At 36.0% G+C, this 19,393-nt stretch overlaps 1 protein-coding gene across 1 annotated transcript in view; it reads right to left on the bottom strand.

Moving 5' to 3' along the window:
* MRTFB (myocardin related transcription factor B) overlaps positions 1-19,393 on the bottom strand; it is an 87,549-nt gene that overhangs the window by 53,801 nt on the left and 14,355 nt on the right. Inside the window, exon 3 of the mRNA XM_082314284.1 lies at positions 11,243-11,460. Within this exon, the coding sequence (XP_082170410.1) occupies positions 11,243-11,396 (154 nt within the window). The 5' untranslated portion in view covers positions 11,397-11,460. The remainder of the gene's footprint in view (positions 1-11,242; positions 11,461-19,393) is intronic.

Below are 19,393 nucleotides of genomic sequence, written 5' to 3'. Positions count from 1 at the left end.
TATTTTTAGTGACAAGGCTTCAAAGAAGAAATAATCACCATGTCTCAACATATCTATTAGAAAAATCTACAATTCTGAGACAGCGTCACAGGCACCTGGGGGCATCTCACAACTGCCAGCTCAGTAGCTGTAGCTGCAGCACTGTAACATGGGAAAAGCGCATGTTTTTATGAGCGACTTTCTCACGTTCCTATGAACTGTACTAGAAGGAACAGAAACACTGTTAGCTGGTTAGCACATTCAAGTACTACATTCATCTGCTAACTAACAATACTCAGTTGTTCAAAGGTGTCTTCCAGTCACGAGCAGGTCCCATGTGAATCAAGGCACAGTGCCTCCTCATGATCCCCAGAGAGCCAATCCACCTGCCAGTTACGAGCTCCCTGTTCCCTGCTAAATAAAACGAATTTGTAACTCTTCTAGAACGGTTCACATATGTTCTTACCTTTGACTGCTAAAGCACCATACCTACTTCTCAGATTTATTTATGCACTTTCAAATCTGATCGTAATTTCTTAAACTCTTGCAAAATAGCAGAAGCTCTGTCATCCGCCACCAACACCATGTTGATACTTTAAACATACTTCCTATGTTTGCATAGTATCTGTCTTGAAGGTCATAGTTTTGACATATAAAAACTGCTTTGTTACAGCAGTTACTTTCATTGTTGGTTTTAAAGGATGCTAATTCCACACTTATCTTAGGAGAACAGGTGAAAGACTTCAATGGTGGGCACTTAATACTTTCCCATTCAAATTACCCATTTTGTCCTATAACAAAAGATCCTTTAGAATGAGTGAAACAATAGCAACTTGTTTGTTCTTTGATTACTCTTTAAAGCCTTTTCTTTATTTTAGCAGTTATACAATAAATATAACACAACCCATGAAATATAAAATATATACAAAAAAACCTTGGGCTCTTTCAACTCCACTCAGTTTGTGTTCAGTTTCTAAAAGGCAGCTGGAATTTGGATTGTAATTTGAAATTGATGGCATTATTAATAAACAGGCCAAAAAACTTTTTCAAATTGCTAAATTTTCATCTTGTCTTTCTGCTGCTGACTGTGTACTTAAATACAGAAGGTTTCGTAATAAAGGACAGAGAACTACTCATTTCTAAAGTAAATATTGGATGTATAACGTCTCTGATTTGAACATGTACCTGTTTCCAAAGAGCTATGTTTAATAGTACAAATAGCTAAATGACACTGAGGATCATACAGAAACCTGTAATGAGCTAGAAACAAAACTGTGGCTGAAACACTAGTTTCTATCAAACAACAAAATATAAGTATCTCTTTCAGCTAAAAGAAAATCTTGAGCAGTGCATGTCGTATCTATCAATTATGGTTTAAACGCAACTACAAACAGCACCAGCGTATCAAAACCAGAAGCTGAAGATACACAAAAAGCTTTTTGTTTCAATAAAAATTAAATCTGTTGGAATTCGCACCATCTTCAGAGTGTAGAAGTACCTCTCATTTTAATTTCAGTTTATTTAAGTTGTATATATTGTATACAAGTGGGTGAAATGAAGAAAAAAAGGCTTCAGAATGGAACATCCCTGTCAGCTCCATAAGCCAAAATCCAGTAACATCTCATTTAATAGCAACGTAGTGCACATTTTTAATAATTTTTTTTTTTGCTTTTAATCTAATGTAATTAATGCTTTTTCTTTCCATCCTCCTGCAACACATATTTTCAAGTGTCCTGACAACCTTCAGGCTACAGAAAAAGCATTATTTAAAGAGAGGAAGTGCCTAATGCATATTCGCCAAAATCACAATGTGCAGGAGGAAACAATGCAGCAACATTGTGCCTCCACAGGGCCTGCTTGTCTGCCGCTCAGAATAGATCTGTTATCTGGTCAAGTATCAGTGATCTGGCGAGATCACTAACTGGGAGCAACTTTACAACCTCATTAAACATGAACTAACTGAGCAACAATTGCTTTAACAGTACATTCCAACTCTTCACATCATATGGAGCTCATTCCTTTGCAACGCCATTAAAAAAACCCGACTACAGATCAATTTACACTCTAGACAAAAAAAAAAAAAAATTAGAACAGCCTTAGATATTTCATCTATTTCACTACCACAAGAAGTGGGGGAAAAAAAGCTTAATTACTCAAACATCTATTTCATCTTGACTTTATGCACACCTTGACGAATTTCTTGGTCCTTTATTGTTGTGTTAGGATAATCCAGTTGTTCATCATTGTGTAATAATTTCTTCAGATAGGAAAACGGTTCTCTGACTACACAAACGAAAACATTCATTTAAATAATCCCTGTTGTAATTTATTCTATTACTTGGGTTTTTTTGTTTGTTCCCCCTTCCCTAATCCCCCATTTGCCACTTACAATAGATTTCTATTCTGCCTTCTTGTTTTATTAAAAAACCCATTTTTCTCTATGCCAGTAAATCAGTTCTTTTCTTTGAACACTTAAGACATTTGTCAAACAACTCAGCAATAAATTTCATACAGTCTTATGCTTGTATTTAAGATAAATAGGCAAAACCCAAAACATTCAAGTCTCTCATCTTCATATTCTTTTGCTAGTAAAATATCAAGTATATCTTTCTATTTGTTTTTTTCAAAAAGACAAATGAAAAATTTGAGTAGTTTTTGAAATAGGATTGTCTACTATGCTGTGACTAAGGAATTACCTCAGAAGGACTGGAGACTTCTGCCTGTATTCTCCACCGTTGTGGTAACAAAGACCCAAACAATCCAAATTATGGTCAGCACCTACCTCAGTTACTCTTCCCAGAAAAATCCCAAACACTTACAGTGATATCAAATTTGTAAGTCTGCATGTTCTACTTCTCCCACTAAAATCTGCACAAATTCCTTTTACGGGAGGACATACGTTGGCAGTGTTCACTCTTTAACTGAAAATTCCCTACCATTCAGCCTTGCCCATATAGACATCTAAATAAATAAATAAATATTTTAAAAGTGTATATGTAATATACATAAAACTATATTTTATATATATGTTTAACTGCATGTATATAATATGCATATATGTTTAGCTGCATATATACCACTGCGTGTATATATATATATATAGCTGCATATATATAAAAAACTATATATAAAAATATAATTTTTTAAAGGACAGTATTTGGTCATCCACCATGCTACCTACGATTTGCAAAAGGCTCATATAGTAAGTACTGCACATCAATTACCAGTTCCGTTTGCACTACATTACCTTGTAGTGGCTGTATCACAAGCTAACATTTGAACTATAACACATGCAGCTAGGATTTAGTTCTAACAATTTAAAACAATTATACAGTGGAATTTAAAATTAACTCAACATTCTTTTCTAGCTATGCATTTAGTTATCCACAAGGAATTTCAGGGGAAAAAAAAAAAAAAAAAAAAAAAGAGTCAGAATAAGACAGTTTGATCAAGAGATCTCTTTAAAGGAAAACATACTTTCCATATCTCCTGTAATCACTCAAATGCCAAGCCCTCTACAGGATCTTTTCATATATACCAGATGCCTTAAATTGAGTCAGTCACAGGTCATGTCTCCCATGTTAATCTCTTCACAATAAGCAGATAATAAAAAAAAAAAAAAAAAAATCTATAAATCAAACTAAAATGATGGAATGTTTGTTTAGAAGTTTACCAAATGGAATGACCCTGCTGGAATTCTTTCATGTAGCCTGTGAAAATGTCAGAATATATTCCATTTAAGAGGTCACAGTCCCTAGAGAGCTCTGAGCTTTGGCCTGTATGTCTTTTCACATGCTTTAATATTTGAAAATTGTTCCTTGTAGACACTGACTGATGCCCTGGGAATGCTAGGATTGTGGGAACTGGCAGTACCAATGACAGACTTACTGGGAAATCAGTACCTACTCAGTTTGCTCTCTCACCTCATAACAGATAAGACAACATTCAAATATTTACAAGGAGACCAAAAGAATCCACACATGAAAAGACATTCGTTTCTTCTACTGACACTGTTTGTTACAAAACAAACAAACAAAAAAACCCAACCCAAACCCCAAAAAACCACAGCACCCCAAAAAAAACCCCAAAACACAGAGACAAATACATATTAATTACAATATGCTGGGTGTTCTTACAAAGGATTATTTAGTAGAATATTTGCACTGGATGTTTCATGGACTATTAAAATTTTAAAGGAAAGACAAATCACAGAATTGTCGAGGTTGGAAGCAGCCATTTGAGATCACCTAGCCCAACCCCCTGCTCACGCAGGGTCAGCCAGAAGAGGCTGCCCAGAACTGCGCCCAGTCAGATTTTTAATATCTGCATGTCTGGAGATTCCGCAACCTCTCCTGGCAACCATTCTTCTACATACACCATTATATATACAAAATACTATATCTATATGTACACACACACACACACACACGCATACATCTATTGTAAACTTACATAAATTGTATACTTCTATATCTAGATAGGTCTTTTAGAATATACTTACTTGGGGGTTTTTGGTGGATTTTTTATTTGTTTTGTTGTGGGGGTGGTGGTATTAATCAGAATATCTGTATGCTGTTTTCCAGATCTCATTGCTTTCAGCTTAGTGACTATGAAACTGCTGAACTTAAGTTGACATTTCCAATTATTTTCTGTGCCAATCTATTACTTTAATCAGAACTAAGTTTTCCATTTGTTGTTCTCTAGTCTTCCCACTAGCCATCTTTTCTCCGTTTTATCTCCCCCAATTCTCTCAAGAAAATAACTTCTAAGCACAGTAACGTACCTATGTACCATTAGGAGAGGAAAAATATGCCTAATCACAGATTTCAAAAGAGTGGAAAAAACCTGTTGTACACAGATACAAGGAGAAAGTACCAAATTTCACCTGATTCCCTAGTATCAAATTTGTAGCCTCAAATCTATTAACTGCACAGAGGATTAAGAATTTGTTCAGAAGCCATAAAGCTATGCCAAGAATGCATGTTACCAGTGCTACATAATGAGGGAGAGGAAGATAAGAGATAACAGGCAAACTAATATACCCACGGCTCTTTCAGATGCCAGAAAAATTCCCTTGGTTCATCAAATTTATTTAAGTAATATCATTAGGTTAAGTGTGATGTAGATTTCATTCAGTTATTTTGAGAACTGTCTGTCTCGCAGCTGGCTCGACTGGTCCTTAAGGAGGACTCAATATACACCATTTGGAGTATGTGCTTTCATTTTGGTTTGGTTTTTTGGGTTTGTGGGGTTTTTTGTTATGGTTGAGGGGGGTGTGTTGCATCTTTGCCTTAATTCACTACAGTTCCCCACAAGCCCTAGTGGCCCCATAGGAAGCTGTCATCCTCATCTGACCTTGAGTGCCTCAAGGTCTTTGCTCCTAAATGTCATTGCTCTTAAGCAGCCACAGGCACTAATTTCTTCTAATAGAGATTTTACCAGTCTTGCTTTTACTTTAAGATCTTCACTGTCCCAAGGCTTTTTTCCTGACAAAACACCCAAGGCTCTCATCTCTTTTCTCAATTAGCTCAATTCTGCTGTAGAATATTAGCGGCTAGCCATCAAAGAGCGAGATCTAGCAGATAGCCATGGTAGGCACATCACAACCTTTTCTACCCTCCTTCAGTACAAGACACGCAACACCAAACAGAACCAGAACACAATTCCGTATCTACTTTGGTTCTGAGATTAGAGGAGCAGACACCCACTAGCTTCCATTAGCTGGAACAAAACTGTTTCTCCTCACAATGCAGAGGATAGAGAACGGGCGCACTCACAATCCGAAATGATTTATAGCCAAGACAAAGAGCTCAAGCAGACCTACAAGAGTACTAAAGGACAGTCAATGGCCCGTAGAGGAGCCAACCAATTCTCCATCCATTTTACAAGAATATAATCAGGATCTCATCTGTGGCTAACAACTGCACAAGAGTAACTTACATGCGTCTCTTTTTCAGAAACTAGTAGTCACTGTCACAGGAGATTCTGGCACAGTGGGATAGTTAAGGAAGCCACTGAAAAGCCAAGAGAGATTGCTGTAAAACATAGAAGCTAGGGCCTTTTCATTTTACAGGCACCTTGAAACAACTATGATTGCATGGCTCCTGACACCCAGAGCTTCCCACTTACCTCTACCAGCCAAAGTGGCATGCTCACCAATTCTGGGAAAGTACTAATTCAGCATGCAAAAAGCTTTGCTCATGCAGTGCTTCCTTTTTTTGATGGTATCTACATGTGCAATCCCTTCCCACCCTTTGGCTCTGAAACAGGAGGTTGGAAGGCTGCAAGCAGCATCATTCCCATCCACTCTCCTGCTGTCAGCAGCAGACAGCCTATCCTTCCCGCCCTTGCCACCTCCTGGCTCTCAGACAGAAGCTTGTGAAACTGGTACGGTGCGTGGGTAGTGTATTGTTCTGACTAGTACTTCAGCTGTGCCGTGCTGCCTGCTACTCTGTCACTCTTCCTCCACTGCAGTCCAGCTAAACACCACCTAGTCATCAATTTTCTCCCTCCTGATCCTAAAGAAGAGCCTCATCTATGTCACTTTTCTCCTCCCCCAACCACTGTCCTTCCTAAGGACACAGTGGCTTGACTAAGAAAGCAAATACAGTGTACGCAACCTAGCATCCTCCAGGCAGGGATGCAAACCAAGCGCTTCTTAAGGCCATGGCATTCTGTTTCCCAACCTCTATTTACGTGAGGAGTCCAACCGCTTACATGACAGACATGGACTATACACCAGTGGTTGCCATTAGACTGCCAGAATCAAAGGCAAGTCTTTGGTGTCCACTCAGTAGGTGACAAGCACGAAAAGCAGAACCAATGAAAAGGTAACTTTTGCTGCTTTTTGCCAAGTGGAACAAGAGTTGGCCTCCAGAGAACAGGCACGATAACATGCTGCAATGAACACTGCACAAGTTTACATGATCAATGCACTGTATGTATTGCTTAATTATCCAGAAAGATGCAGACTAATGAGAAACTGAATTTAAATTCATTAGTAACCCAGTATTGCCCACAGCCAGTAACTTGAAAACAGCTCAAAAGAAAAAGGGAAAATTGCGACAGTCCAGAAGACCAACATACAACATCCTGGAAAGATGATTCTTTGTTATTACACCCAAATATATACACAAGGTTACCATCTATAAACAGTTCGTTGCTCTAACCCCAAATAATTAAAGTGTTTGCTTTAGAGATGGTTCAGCTGAAGTATTTCAGCTCTGCAATAAAACCTTTATCCAGCACATCAGCTTGAAAACTCCCATTACGTGCTCTGCTCTTAAAATATGAAACACTAATGGGTTAATATTTGTGTTTCATAGACTTTCTATGATAGAAGACATCTGTCTGAAATTTGAGAGGACAAGAACATGTTGCTGCCCTTCTCCCTCTCACTCCCCAAAGAAATTATCCATTTGTCTTTAATCAGGGAGTAAACACCTGCATATAGTAAATGGCTGGAGAAGCTTAAGATGCTATTGCCTTCCGAATGTTTACTATTGATCCTCTACTGTAAGTTCCCACCTCTTCAACAGAGTTGGCAGAGCATATAAGTGTTCCTTTGTCAACTCAAGGGACAACAGTTCCAGTGGAGCTTAATCTAAGCCATGAGATTTTGTACCAAAAAATACTGGCTATGCTCACCTGAACTCTTATGCTAGCTTTGCTGTATGACTGTGATTGCTGGGGGCAGACTGCCAGGGGAAGAGGAGTAAAATGTAAAAAAAGGACGAAGCAGTAACATCTCAAATAACTGCTGGCTCACCAGGCATGCGCGTGCAATTTCATTTTACATTTCTGTTACCCTGCTGTGACTCCATGTAAAACAAAACCAAACCAAAGCATAAGCCTCCCACACTTCTAGTGTCATTGGAAAAGCTCGAAATGCAGTTTCTGTACTAACTTCTGCAAGCCAGCTTAACAGCGCTATGCAGAACAATACTAGAACAATTCAGCCTCCTACTGGACTACTGCCAAAAGACTCATTCAAGTAAACAAAAGGTTTAAAGGATCACTACCAAAGCTAACAGTAAGACTAATGCTTAGTGCATAAAAATATTCAACAAAAAGACCTTATACGCTTCAGATTTTTTGGCATTAAGTGCCACTGTATTTCTGTGTACTAAAATCTCTTATGCTTACAGACCTTATAAAACAGTGACATGTTAAAATATTTCTGAAGAAATCCAGTTTTGGTAAAAAGTAAAAACAAAGATTAAGTATTAAAGCTACTTTTAATATGAATCCATCAAGTTCAAATTTTACTTTTAAAGATTTTCTTCTGACTTTCATCATTTTACAAAAAAATTCTTTTTAACCAAATTAACCAAAATTACTAAATCTGAAATTATGAGTGAACAATAGTTTGGGTGCTCTGGAGGATGACAGTGCCTAAGCCTCTTTTCGTTGTTTTAAGAAAGCAATTTGAGCACAAACATTCATATCTTCCAGGAACAAAAGCAGCCAGCCAGTATAAAGTCAGATATTGTCAGATCTTTCACATAAGGACAGGCAAAGAACTAGGAGGCTCCTCTTAACTTAATTTAGGAATTATTTAAATACTACTAAAGCAGTACTCTCTCAGTGACAGGATGCTTAAGCAACATTAGAAAGATCTATAAAGCTGAAAAGGATAGGGGATTGCACCAGTGTCCATCAAGCACTTTTTTTCATGTCTATCAGACTGTATTCCTCCAAAAATTCCTCCAATTATATGATTTCTCAATCTGCCTTGCAGATTGTTGAGCCTTTTCCTTTTCAAAAGCAATAGGGTTGTGCTAATAATGGCCTTGAAAACAATGCCTAATCTTTTGGCCAGGCCCAGCCACTTGACTTAGTCTTGTCACAAAAGACACAGATGAAGTGAGGCCACAGCCCATTATGTGAACTTCATACAATCTCTTCCTCAAAGAAGACATTACAATCTTTGTGGGAGGCCTGATACTTACTATGGACAAATGCTCGAAAGTATCCTAGGTCCTAAGAGGAATTATAATAAATAATGAAGAGAAGAGGGCAACGGTTCTTAAGTCAACTGGCACAGAGGAGCGAGAGGTAGCTTCTCCAATTATTCATTTCCCCACCACCACTTTATTTATGAAAATCTCCTCTGTTACTTCAACAAGCCAGAGCCCTTAAGCATTAAAATCTCTTGCCGCTGCCTTTTCTTTGGAAAACAAACAAGCAGCAGATTATGTATGAAGACAATACAAAACCTACCTATAATTTATTACACTAAGTCATGAAAGCACAAAAATACTTTCAAGTTATGGGAAGAATGCCTAAGAAAAGAACAAAGTCCAATAGAGAAGTACTAAAAAAGAAAGACTAAAGAGCAAACATGAGGAAGTTTAGCACCTGAAGCTGCATACCTGGTTTTACTGCTTGTTTGACAATTTATCTTTATTAGTAAGGGCAGGAAGATAACAAAACAATGAAATTAAGTGACAGGGATAAATATGTGCTTAACACAGTCATAGCAAGGTTTGTCAAAAGAGAAATTTACAAGCTTGCCATCTTAGAAGGGATTTTTCCTGTTTAATTTAGTGCATTCTTGTGGTAGTAACCTTCAGAAATGAAAAGTTTGACTTATTTAGACTCAACATAGGTACCTGTGTCGCCCATTTCAGTTTTACAGGCAATTAAAAAGAGACAAATGAACAAATTTTCCAGAAGTATAGTTACAGACAGGATGCAAAAAACCCCACTGCATTCTCTTTGTAATGAGGTTTATGAGTTAAGTGTCGGCATTGTTAGCCTCATTATGAAATAGCTTTCTTTAAATACGTATTTCTGTTGCTTCCTTGATAAAAAGGTAAAATGTTGTAAGCTATCTTAAAACAAGCTTCTGGTATAGACATACCTATTATCAATTTAACATCCAACCGTAGCCAACAAAAACTAATGTCTCCCAAGTTACAATTTTTTTTTTATGCCTTACACAAATAATTCTTAAGGATGTAGAGCCAACATATTAATAAATTAGCTACAGGTCCCTTAGTTTAAAATACTTTGAATACATTGTATCAGTTAACATAGTATTCCGTATTTCCAGATCTTCATACATGGAAAAAACATAAGGAAGCAATTTTAAAAGACAAGCTCAAGTATTCAAAGAGGTTGTCATTCCACATTTATATAAGCTAAGCCTAAGCCTCTCCCCTACCATATCTTCACTTTATTACATTTTTCTTTCTTGGAGTGCTGTATAATACTGAGGGTATGTACACAAAGCACCATAGACTTAGTCCCTCATTGTGTAAACAGGACCATCTTGGTTATAGATGTCTTTTGTAGACATCATAAATGTCTATGTTATTCCATGTCTTTCTGAAACAGAGAATACCATGACTTGGACCTATCCCTAGGTATTTGATATACATACATCCTAGTAGTATATATCCCCATTTCTTCTGCTTTAAAGCTGGGATATTCAGATAGTTTTCTTTTTATTTAATAATGCTTATACTATTACAACAGACAGCTAAACCAATTTAAAAAAAATGCTTCAAAAACCAAATACTTCATTTGCATACTTTCAGTGTTCCCGCTATTTACTACAAATACTGCAAAACAAATCTTCATTATTAGAAGATATTCGTGTGAGAAAACAAACACCACAGAAAAAAAAAGAAAGGTTCCTGCCTTTTCCCCAATAAAAATGAGCCTACATTTGGATTCAGACCTAATTCTTCCTGATGCTTACTGTAACAGTGGAAACACTTTTTTTGCTAAGTTGCCATGCCAACATCAACAACAAGGAAAGATACTGGAAAGATTCCCAAAATGTAAATCCTATTTTTCTTCCGTTGTTCAACCTTAAACTATCTATCTGGTGAATTAAACTTTCTGGGATACAATGTGAAACTTTGATTCTGTATTATTTTTGCAGAAAAAAAAAAAAACCTGCTCTTGGTAATTATCCCAACTCTCAAAAATATTTAATTAATACTTCTATTATACACTAGCTGTGGTTTTAAAACTATTTAAAAATATAAACAACTCCATTCTATGTGCCTCGACAAAGTATTCCAGTTGGAGTTTTGAAGTCAGACTTACAAGCTGCCATGACAGGTGAAGCTGATCAGGACAGATTTCTTAACAAACACTGTAGCACTTTAACTCTACATAACACAGTTTGGGAAGAGCAAGTGAAGAGAGTCAATTCATGTTATTTGAAAAAAGCAAACAAACATCATTATTCACACAGAAAACATATAAGTAATGTAGATAAAAGGCAAACATTCACTTTTGCACTCACCATTCTTCCGTTCATTAAGAGGAGGTAAGTACTGATTGGGCTGCAATGAGAGTTCCTTAAACTCATGCGCAACTGCTTCGCTGTGAGGACTAGGAGCAAGCCGTGTTAGTGATCCAGAGTCGTCGTCCGCATCTGCTGTCCCCAAGTGATCCATTGTGGTAAATCGTCTGGGGACAGGGAGAGCAAGTGGTCTCTTAATCACACTATAGTTGATAAAACTAACAAAGAGAAAAAAAAATAATCATTTAGACACATTACATTTTTTGTTCAGTTTTTGGTTTTGGTCAGTTCCGGTACAGGCTTTTTATAGCTCACAGAACTCTATCAAGCCATTAAAATTTCAATAAATCAATACGGACTTCAATTAAGTCCATCCCTGGATTCTTGGAAACTCGAACAATATGAAATAGTAACAATTCATGAAGATCCATAAAACCAAAGAAATGTCTTATTATTGTTAAATTGTTTGTTTATTTTTAGTTATTTTTCTTAAGAAACACTACTGCTGCCCATACTCAACCTTAGATTTCAAATTTCAGGTATGCTCAATATAAATACCAGGTGTGTTGGGGTATGTATTTAAAGTTATTAAAATGCAACATGTGTTTCAATGACCATACCCCAAATCTTTCATGTGTTACTCGATATTTTAAAAAACATCAAGATGACAAAAAATGATCATGACCACCATAGAATGGCCTACACTACAAAAAGGGGTAAAGAATCATGTTGCTGAAAGTGCCAATTTAAAAATAAGAAATATAAGCAAGTACTGCTTGATATATATCTCAATAGAACAATTATGATGGCTAAGTGCATATTTTTCATTATTTTCCATAGTTACCAATTGGTGCTTTCACATGAAATGAAGACACATTAACTTACTGTTATGCAAGATTTTTTTCTTTGTTCTTAGCTTTTAGAAGCATAATTTACCCAGCTCTCATTCGATTTCCTGACATTACACTCTCCTCAAACTCCCACTCACCCATACAAATTAAGCACATTATTAACCAAGCAAGTCTCTTCAGAGCAGAATTTAAGTGAAAATTTAGCTGCTTATCTGCTCATATTCACAGCATTTTATCCACAATTTAATAGCTATGAGTTATGCCTTGGAGTCACTTTTCAAAGAGATTAAACCACATTAGCGGTATTCATGCCATTAAATCCATATGAAATTAATAGAAGTACCTTCTTGTACTAAAGGTTTAACATTTATTATAGGGCATGTTAGCTTTGACTAACTCTTTTCCCCATGACAGATAACTAAATATCTTGTTTTAAATTAAACCAGTTTAACTTTCGTCACTTCTACAACACACTGCTAAATTAGTTACAGGTCCATTTCTTAATTTTCATTTCAGAAATGTACATAAATGTGGTTTTGTTGTCCAGATTAAACTAAGAACAAGGCATGCAAGAATTACACGCAACATATTAAATGATATTGATTGCAGCATTGCAGTACAACTCAAAACAAGGTGACTTCTCACACAAAATGTGCTTAATCTATGGTTTGAACCTGACTAAATCAGGTTAGAAGGGACCTCTGGGGGTCATCTAGTCCATCCCCCAATCCCGAGTAGGGCTCCCAGCTGCTCAAGAATTTGTCTTGTCAGGTTCTGAAAATCTCCAAAGCTGGCTATTCCACCACCTCTGGGTAACCTCATTGCGAATGCCCCGGCCCCCTGCCCGCTTCCAACAGAATTTCTTCTACTGCAACCGGTGACTGTTGCCTCTCGCTGCTTTGCTCTAACACAGATTATATTGCTGATTGAGACTCTCAGATCCCAATTTTTACTATGGCTTCATTCGGTACACAAACTTGATCATTAGGAAACCTCTAAAACCAAAGCTTTTCCTTATTGATTGACAAAATAATTCTGAAACTTAAATAAAAATCATTTTGATAAATACCTTTCCAAACGAACAAAAAAAGAAATAGACAAGAAGAAAAAAAAGACATGTCTATGTAAACAACATCTTTTTACACTGTTGTATGTATGAGATAATAAACCACTACTATTTTTTAGCACGCTCATTTTAACTGCTAGAGAAGATGCATACAATTGCTTTATCATCAGCTGGAGGTTACTACCAGCAGCGTTTACTTCACATGAAACCAGACTTAAGATATGCAGAACATCTCCCATCTATCTTCAGTTTTCAAAAGCCACATTTCATTCTGACACTTCTAATATAACTGATTGTTTGGACACCAGCAACTCAAACACAAAAAAAAGTAGGAGAAAGCATTAGTTCACCTTAATTAAAATCAAACCCTGTACAATAAACACTTTATCCAGTCATCATGGGCAAAAGTGAGAAACTTATCTGATTTAGAATTTAATGTACCGTGATACTACCATATTTTATATTAAAGTAACACATTTGCCTCCCCTTTCTCGTTTATTTGAAGCCTCCTCAATCTTGAAGAGTTATTTCATATTTGCCATCTGCATTTACAGATGGTAACCATTATCTATGTAACCCCTAACTTTAAGCAGACCTATACACAAAAGTGTATTAATAAACATAACTGAAACTCGATGGTAAAAACATGTACAGGAAAAATACAATTTAAAAAGAAGAATCCATGCTGTTAAAGTCTCAATATTCTACTCTGCATAACCCAAGAAAGCACCATTTTATACAAGGATAATCTTGCTAATTTATACAAAGTTTCCACTCCCTTCCTTGAAACTACGACATCTAAAGGTTTATTAAGTTGTATGAACCACCATTCTATTTGGTAAGGAAAACACGTCTGCTTACAAAGTGTTGGAAAGTATAATACCATCTTATTTGTAGCAACTAAAATAAAAGTACTCCACTCTTCCAATAGTCCCAAAGGATTTAATTTTTTTTCTTTTTTAACATAAAATTCAGCAAAATATTTAAGAGTAGTAAAGTGAAAACTAGAAAAAAATTATTTTCCTACTTAACCTTCAGAATAGATTCTCAAAACAGAATATGCACCAGCACTGCAAGCAGGGCTTTGGTTGACATTTATCTGACAACCACATAGAAACAGTGTTCCAGTACTGGCAAAGGAGAACTCCTGTACAGCGTATGAGCCTTATGTAAGTGTTCTCACAGATTGTAGGTGGTTGCTATCTTTCTTAACTGCTGAAGACAAACGCTTCTTTTATTTTTAAACATTTTATCTTCAAAAGACAAAGTATATTTCCTTAGAAAAATCTTGGGGGGGGGAAATACATACTTTCCTGCCATTTGAGACACTAGAATCGGTATTTTATTTGGCACAAACTCTGAAATCTGGATGACACTTAGGTAGTAAATCAGCTTTTATTTTAGAAATGTGCTGGATAAAACAGTTCAAGAATCACAGTGCAAGTCAAATGGCTGACCTTAACATTGCTTCACTCATTTACACCTGCAAGGAACTTAGGTCACTACACACAGCGCAGTATCAAATTATTAATAGTCACAACAGATTAGGTATTAGCAATACCAGGCTCCAGTACAGAATTTATTACAGAATCATGGTGTGAACATCAGCAGTCAAATCACCTAGGTTTAAGTTTCTCCATTCATAAAACTCAGCATAATTTTAAATAATATAGCTAGAAGTTTGTAATACACCAGAATCTTTAGTGGGAAGAATACTAGAATCGCAAAATGTTGGTTTTGGGGTTCTTTTGGGTTTGGTTTGTTGGGTTTTTTGTTGGGTTTTTTTTGTTTGTTTGTTTGTTTGTTTAGCAATGTGTCAGGAAACAGTAAAAAAAAGACGTCTAAAAAACTTAAGCACCGCATCCAGAAGGTTAGCTTAACAGTTGCCAATGAAGGTCATTTGCATTAAGGTCTATGGATCTCCTTGTCAATGCCTAGAAAGACTCAAAAATCTGTACAGTGGTGACAACGATCTCTAACGCTAGAGTGATAATAAGCATCTAGGGGACCATTACAGTTTCAAATATTACCTCAATTTGAACAGTGAGCATTAACGATTTGTATGTGAGATAATGTGCCAAGTCACAATATCAGACTAACTTGGCAATTCCTCTTTCCATCTCATAAAAGGGCAAGAACTATGCTTTCAGAATACAGCTGGCCCTATCAAGTGCACACATATGCCTACAACAAACTTCCTTTCTAATCTTCAAATTAGCTGAGTCCCAGTGGTCAGACCCTTGGAATGCTCAGTACCTCCTTTTTTTCCACAGGATCAATACAAGTAGGACCTGGACATAAACATTCAAAATACACAGGAACATTTAGCTCACTGAACAATACGGTAACTGTAAGCTAAGAGAGTCATTTCCCAGAGACAAGAACTGGGGATGAAACACCCGCTTCAAAGAGAGGAAAAGATGCAATGTTTTTAAAGGACGACTCTTCTTGGCATGCTGCCTATCAGCAAGGGATAAAAAGAAAATTAAGAAACAAATAGTAGGGTTGGCTGCAGGAAATCCATCTCAGGTCAGCTCCTGGAGCAATACCAAATCTAGGTGTCTGCTACAAAGACAATAATGCTTCTCAGTCTCGTATATAATGGTTTCTCTGTGACCTCTAAAATGCAGCATGTTCTATTTGGTAGACACTAGCACATATCATATATGCACAGTTTCATTTCAGCTGTGCTTACATCCTGTTATATGTCTGAGATCTTATTAAATTCCTACATGAAATTGTTCTGAATACCTTTTTATGCATGTCCATACATAATTTTTCGCCAAACTCTAAAGACCACTTATATTTCATTACAAAATTGAAATAATGATACTACTACTACTACTACTATTACTACTACTACTAGCAGCTTTGAAAATACTTACAAAGTGTCTAAAAGCCACTTAAAACTATTCCTCCAAATCACTAATCTGTCTTTTACACCAAGTCTCACATATTGGTGTTTTTAAAATAGTAAAGATGTAAAAAAAAAAAAAACAACCAACCTTTCGCATTTAGCACTGCAATTTTAACAATAAACTGTTACAGAAAATTTCTTGTTTCCTTTTTTTCTTTTTTCATTTTCTCAGTAGGTTTCAAATCCACTTACTGAAATAGAATTTTGTACTCAGTCATATATTCATCTTTACTGGTTCTAAATGAACATAAACATGGAAAGTACTTGCTATTAATAATCATTCAGATTATCAGTAAATTAACTGAATATGCTCATCTAATTCATTTTTGACATTCATAATTTCACTGATTGGAGAAAATGTCTCAAATTAAGTTTGCCTCTGTTGCAAGAACAATGCTTATTCTGTTGAGATTTAGGCCCCTCATTTCATATATTCCACAGTGGATTAAAAGATCGAAAGACAAGTTTCATGAAAATATTCAGCCATTTTAGTATTCTACTTCACACAGTATGATGCTGTTCCTCCTCCCAAAGAGAAGCAGCGTCAACACTGTGGACAACTCAGTGTTGCTTACAACTTCTGCAGTTAGTTTCTCACGCAACCTCTCTCTAAAAGTATTTTGGATACAGTAAATGAACTTTGAAATTAAAACTGACATTAAATTATTATATTGAAAGAGAAATTGCAATCCTACAGTTAAAATCCTTATTGTTATATTAATTAATGAAGATAAGTTTTGTGGTAAAATACACAGCAACAAGGACTTAAATCATACAGCTATATTTACAAAGGTAATTAGCCAAAAGCAGAAGATGAGAAATATCAACGGCTGACTAACTATGAGTAATCATCTTGGATTATGCATTATCAGAAACTCATTGTTACTATTCATTTCTTTAAAAAACAGTGTGCAGAAGTATGTGACAGAACTAAGGTCCTGTCAGGCTTCTCACCATACCAGCAACTGGAATGACATGCTTCTTAAAGGAGCATGGAATCAAGAATGGACCGATAAGTATTTCGGATAAATTTCCTCTTTTATTTAATAAATTATTGAGATGGAATTTTTGTAACTGTCTACTCTAGCTAAATGAATACCACTGAGCAGACACTAGAAGACTTCCAGAAGCTCATTTAGCACTTGTGTATTTCGATGACAATGCTACACTGAGATTCTCTTTACTAATTCTTAGAAGGAAATCTTTAAATCTTAAGTCTTTGGACGGATTAAAGTCTGAAAAGAAATAAGCTACACTAGCAAATGCACACCATAAACTATGTAAAGTATAGAAAATTCCTTATATCTGGACAGAGGCAGGGGATGAGTCAACAGAATACTAGATGATACATTCTGTACTATCTCCAAGCAAAAAATAAAAGGCACCTCATTTGTAATGGGAGCTGTGGCCTGCTAAGTGCAAGTTAATTACCAGGCAGAGAGTGTGGGTCTGTGATGAACGAAGGCAGCCTCCCACAGTTCCCTTAAAGTGTGGGGAAGCTAAAGCTTACCCTGTTGCTGTGTAGGGCCATACAGATGATTCACCTATTCTTTTTCACATTACTGCCTTCTCAAAACTAACCTATTCAAACAATATCTGGTAAAATCTTCTGGGCTTCACATAACCCTTCAGTGGAAAGGATACAACTCATAGGAATGTTGTGAAGCTTAGTGTTTAAAAACTTCAAGGTCTCATAAAAATGTATTAAGTCGAATATTACAATTATCTTCTGCGTTCACACTTTGTGGGCTTTAAAATGGTCATTAATAATAAAATTTATCCAAGATGCTAAACCTCTTACAATTATTTTAAGGAAAGCAAGCCAAGGTTCAATATGCATAATATTCCAAGTCACTAAAATGAAACCAATCCCTTCAGATGGAAGTAATGTTTAAATTGTTTACTGATTATATAAAACTTTTCAAATCTACCATCTTCCTTTAAGAAACAGTTATGAAAATAACTTTGCAGCATGCACCAAAACCAATAAACAAGAGGTCTGATGGACCAAACGAAAAAGTAGAGTCCAGGATTAGCTGCCTCTTAAAGATAATACACGGTCAACAACCTTCTTCTTTAAAGAAGAGTATGAACTGCTTTGCTGGTCTATCATGTGAGAGAGAGAGAGAGAGAGATGGTCACCTAGGTAGCTGTGCAAGCTATTTGAAACCAAGCATCAAAGCTGGCATCTATTAATCCATCCGGATAACCCAGAACATCTTTTAATATACCTTCTACTGATGCAATGCTTTATAAGTAGAAGCCACATTATGCTTAACTTATAGTACAGTACTGTTTGTCACAGAAAGTTCATAAAGACTTCACTCATGTTGAAAACTCTGAATCACAATAAGAAGATATGTTATTTCATCTACAACTAATACGTCCATCCCTCCTAACAGCTGCTACCTGAGCACTCAGTAGCAACAAGAATTATGGCAACAACACCTGGATGTATAACAGATAAACATTGTCCTATGACTTCTTGTAAGTGAAGGACATCCAGATACAGTCTTCAACAATCTTTTACTTTTAATCACCTTATAAGCAGACATTATCTGATTTTATCTCATCTTTTTTGTGGATATTCTTAGTCAACAATGCTCATATTGAGGCACTGCTAAGTCATTCAGCTGGGTTAACTTGATTAAATAAACATGGAGTTGTTACAGTACATATCCTCACAAGTTCTATTAAAATAAACAGCTTCATAAAAATACTTTAAACTAGTCAGGTAAAACATGAAGTAATATCTTGTTTAGATGTTACATGCACACACTGTGCATGGAAATACGCCATTTGCAAATGCTCAGAAAAATCTAAACATGACATTCCCATTTTTCAGTCTATGAAGATGGTGGTGATGTCAGCATTTTACATTTGCTTTAATACTCTACTAAAATTTAAAATGCCTGTATTAACATTGGCAGCAAGTAAATTTAGACTCAGCTTAGAAAACAACACAAGGTCAGTTTTATAATACGTAAATATAGCAAGACAAAGAAATAAAAAAAAAAAACCAACCAAACCAAAACCACAACCACAAACCGTATGCATTATTGGTGTGATTGGTGTGCAAACAAATGATGCTTCTGGTTTCTCCGCCTTGTGGATCTGTACACGTCTAATTTAAATCTCTTTTTTCCAATAAAACATAAGTGACACATCATTTAAGAAGCAATTTATTTGAATTCCAATTAAAAAGAATGCAAAAGTTCTTAATATCAGTTTTAATATGAAGTGCTTATCAGTAGTGTTCAAGTAATTGGAAGATCGACTCAGATTTACCTGCCAAAAAGCAAGTTCAGTTCTTCTGG

Source organism: Platalea leucorodia (assembly GCF_965183815.1).
Source record: "Platalea leucorodia genome assembly, chromosome: 5".
Classification (NCBI taxonomy): Eukaryota; Metazoa; Chordata; class Aves; order Pelecaniformes; family Threskiornithidae; genus Platalea; species Platalea leucorodia.
Note: the sequence above shows the minus strand (reverse complement) of the source record. Positions and strands in the feature narration are given on the sequence as shown.